General features: G+C 42.1%; 1 protein-coding gene across 1 annotated transcript in view; it reads right to left on the reverse strand.

Annotated features, from left to right (window-relative positions):
• The window catches only part of OBSCN (obscurin, cytoskeletal calmodulin and titin-interacting RhoGEF), a 210,806-nt gene that overhangs the window by 135,501 nt on the left and 71,723 nt on the right, over positions 1-3,582 (reverse strand). Inside the window, exon 15 of the mRNA XM_045284554.1 lies at positions 5-67. Within this exon, the coding sequence (XP_045140489.1) occupies positions 5-67 (63 nt within the window). The remainder of the gene's footprint in view (positions 1-4; positions 68-3,582) is intronic.

A 3,582-nucleotide genomic window follows, 5' to 3' on the forward strand; every position in this document is an offset into this window, starting at 1 on the left:
CTGCCCCCCGCCTCGGCCCGCACCTCGCTCTTGGCCTGCTGCTCCTTGGCAAACACCACTGTGGGCTCTGGGGAAGAGAGGGACCTGCGGTCAGAGACACCTGCTAAGTCAGGACAGTGCTGCGCACAGAGACCTGGATGGGAGCCAGGAGATCCGGAAGCTGCTCTGAGCCTTCCCTCTAGCTCTGGACACTGGGAGGTCCCGGGTCTTTCTGAGCAACACCACACGACAGTGCATTTGTACCGCCTACCTCTGCGGGTGCTTCCTAGTGAGACTATGTGAGACTGCTCCTGCACACACATTGTTCTAGGAGAAAACGGAGGGTTTGGCGTCACTGCACACCTTCAACCTGACTGACAATGATGTCAGAGGCTTTTCCAAAACGCATCCCTGGAGCACTCCCATCAGCAGTGCTGAGAGACTCTGCTACTCTGCAGTTGAGCCAACTCTCAGTACTTGGTTCTTCTCCCCTGTGGTTTTCACGTACACCATCCTACTGAATATTCCAAAGAAACACTGTCTCCAAGTTTATCTCTCTCTTGTGCTATCACTTTGCTAGACTTTCCCCAGTTTCTCATATCATTGTCTTTTTCATATTCAAGTTTTGGAGTTGTTCTTATCATTAAATGGTGGTGCCCAGATCAATAGGGTGCTATAAATATGAGCACATTCCGCATCTGTGTGGCTTGTCATTTCACTCTTCATGAATGATGTCTTCTGATGGATAAAGGTTCTTTGTAGTCAATACATGCAGATGTATATGTAGAAGATATACTGATCATGGTTTTGTGTTGACAGACGTTATGTCCTCTCTAACAACACAGCTTTAGAAATCTTTCCTTCCCTAGGGGTCCTTAAATAATCTTTGTTTCCTAAGAGCTTTAATGCTGTACCTTTCACATTGAGGACTAACTCACCTGCGTATTTTTGTGTGCAGCATAAGGTAAACATTCTGTTTTATACCTATTATTGTATATGGTTAAATGTATGTATGTATGAAACATGTATCTATGTATGTATGTTTCAAACAAGCATGTATGAAAAGACCACCGTTTCTGCACTCTTCCCGCCAGTACAAACTGAAACTTCTAAGTGGGGCTGGGTCTATCTCTGAGCTCACCAGGTGTCCACTGACTCATGGATCTGTCCCTGAGACCCTGTTATCTTGATTCCTGGAGATTTAGAGTACGTCACGCTATACGGCAAGGCAGTTACTCTCACTTTGTTTTGATGGCCATAGATGGTCCTTGGAATTGCATGCCAATTTCAAATCATCACCACTGGCCAAAATCAAAAATTAAATCTTTGTTTGGATTTTGATTGAGAAGGAACACATTTACATATTCTATGTTTTTCTCATCGATTCACATCTTCTCTATTCGCTCAAAAAAAGTGTTGACTAACCCTCTCAGGAATGCCTTGTTTTTAGATGCTGTCCGTTCCGATTCAGAGTGATGCGATGCACAACAGAGGCAAATACTGTGCCATCCGCACAACTGGTTTAAGTTTGACACACTGTCAACCATCTTGTCTTCCTCTTTTTCACTGCCCTCTACTTAACCAAGTACGATTTCTCTTTCCAGGGACTGGTCTGTCCTAATAATATGTCCAAAGTATGAGACAAAGTCTCGCCTTACCTCTAAGGAGCATCCCCGCTGTGTTTCTTCCAAGATAGATTGGTTGTTGCTGTTCTTCTTTGCCGGCACCATCATGCAAACACATTGATTCTTCTTTGGTCTGCCTTATTCAATTCTAACTTTCACATGAATATGAGGCAACTGAAATACCATGACTTGGTCACATGAATATGAGGCGATTGAAATACCATGACTTGGGTCAAGGATCTTAATCCTCAAAGAAAGATTCTCGCTTTTCAACAAAGAGGTCTTCTGCAGCAGATTTACCCAATGCAACACTTCCTTTGATCTCTTGACCACAGCTTCCATGAGCAGTGATTATGAACCCAAGCAAGACAAAATCATGGACAACTTCAGTCCTTCCCTCTTTACCGTGATGTTACCTACTGGTCCTATTGTGAGGACTTTGGTATTTACACTGAGTTGTAATCCATCCTGAAGGCTGCAATCGTTGACCTTCATCAGCAAGTGTTTCAAGTCCTCCTCACTTTCAGGAAGCAAGGTTGTGTCATCTGCATATCATGAGTTGTTAATAGGTCTTCCTCCAATCCTGATGCCATATTGTTCTTCATATGCTCCAGTTTCTCTGATGATTGGCTCAGCATACAGACAGAGTAAGTATGATGAGAGTATATAACCCTGATATGCACTTTTCCTAGTTTTAAACCAGGCAGTTTTCCCTTGTTCTGTTCTCACAATTGCCTCTTAATCCACATAATTCCTCAGGAACTCAATGAAGTGCTCTGGAATTTCCATTCTTCACAAGACAATCAGAGTCTGTGATCCACACAGTGAAATGTGTTAGCACTGTCAGTCTGGTAGTCTCTGCTTTCCCCCAAGCTCCATCCGACATCAGCAATGATTTTCCTGCTCCACATCCTCTTCTGAATCTGGTTTAACCTCCGGCAGTTCCGTCAACATACTGCTGCAACCATTGCTCAAGGCTCTTCAGAAAGTTTCACTTGCATGTGATATAATAATGTTCAATAATTTGAGCATTCTCTTGGTTCACCTTTCTTTGGAATGGGTACAAATATTAATTTCTTCCAGTCAGTTGGCCAAATAGTTTGTCCTCCAATTTTCCAGGCACGGAGTAGTGTATGCTTCCAGTGCTTCATTGACTTGTTAAAACATTTCAGTTTGTATTCCATCAATTCCTGGAGCCTTATTTTTGGCGAATGATTTCAATGCAGCTTGACTGTCTTCCTTCAGCACCATTGGTCCTTGGTCATATACAGCCATTTGAAATGGTTGAACATCGACTAGTTCTTCTGGTACAGTGACTCTGTGTTCTTTCCATCTTCTTTTGACACTTCCAGCCTCTTCAATGGTTTGCCCATAGAATCTTTCAGTATTACTACTCAAGACTTGCATTGTTTCGTTAATTCTTTCAGCGTAGGATATGCTGAGCATGTTCTTCCTTTTTTGTTTCTAAATCTAGGTCTTTGCATATTTCACTATAATATTTTACTTCATCTTTTGGAGCTGCCCTTTAAATGTTCTGTTCAGCTCTTTGACTTCCTCATTTCTTCCACTTGCCTTCATTATTCTGTGACTGAAAGCAAGATGCAGTCTCTTCTGACATTCGCTTTGATCTTTTCCTTCTTTCCTGTCTTTTTAATGACCTATTGCTTTCTTCATGGATGACATTTTTAAAATTAATTTTATTGGGGAGCTCTTACAAATCTTATACCAATCCATCATTCAATTGTATGAAGCACACTTGTACATATGTTGCCATCAACATATCTAAAACATTTTCTTTCTACTTGAGCCCTTGGTATCAGCTCCTCTTTCTTCCCCTCCCTCCCCTACCCTCCCACCCTCGTGAATTCTTGATCAATTATATATTATTATTATTGTTGTTGTTATTTCATGTCTTACACTGTCCGTTGTCACGCTTCACCCACATTTCTTATTTGTCCCCCTGGGAGTAGGCTATATA

This window comes from Echinops telfairi, unplaced genomic scaffold, assembly GCF_000313985.2.
Source record: "Echinops telfairi isolate 266 unplaced genomic scaffold, ASM31398v2 ScPeMD7_7469;HRSCAF=8507_0, whole genome shotgun sequence".
NCBI lineage: Eukaryota > Metazoa > Chordata > Mammalia > Afrosoricida > Tenrecidae > Echinops > Echinops telfairi.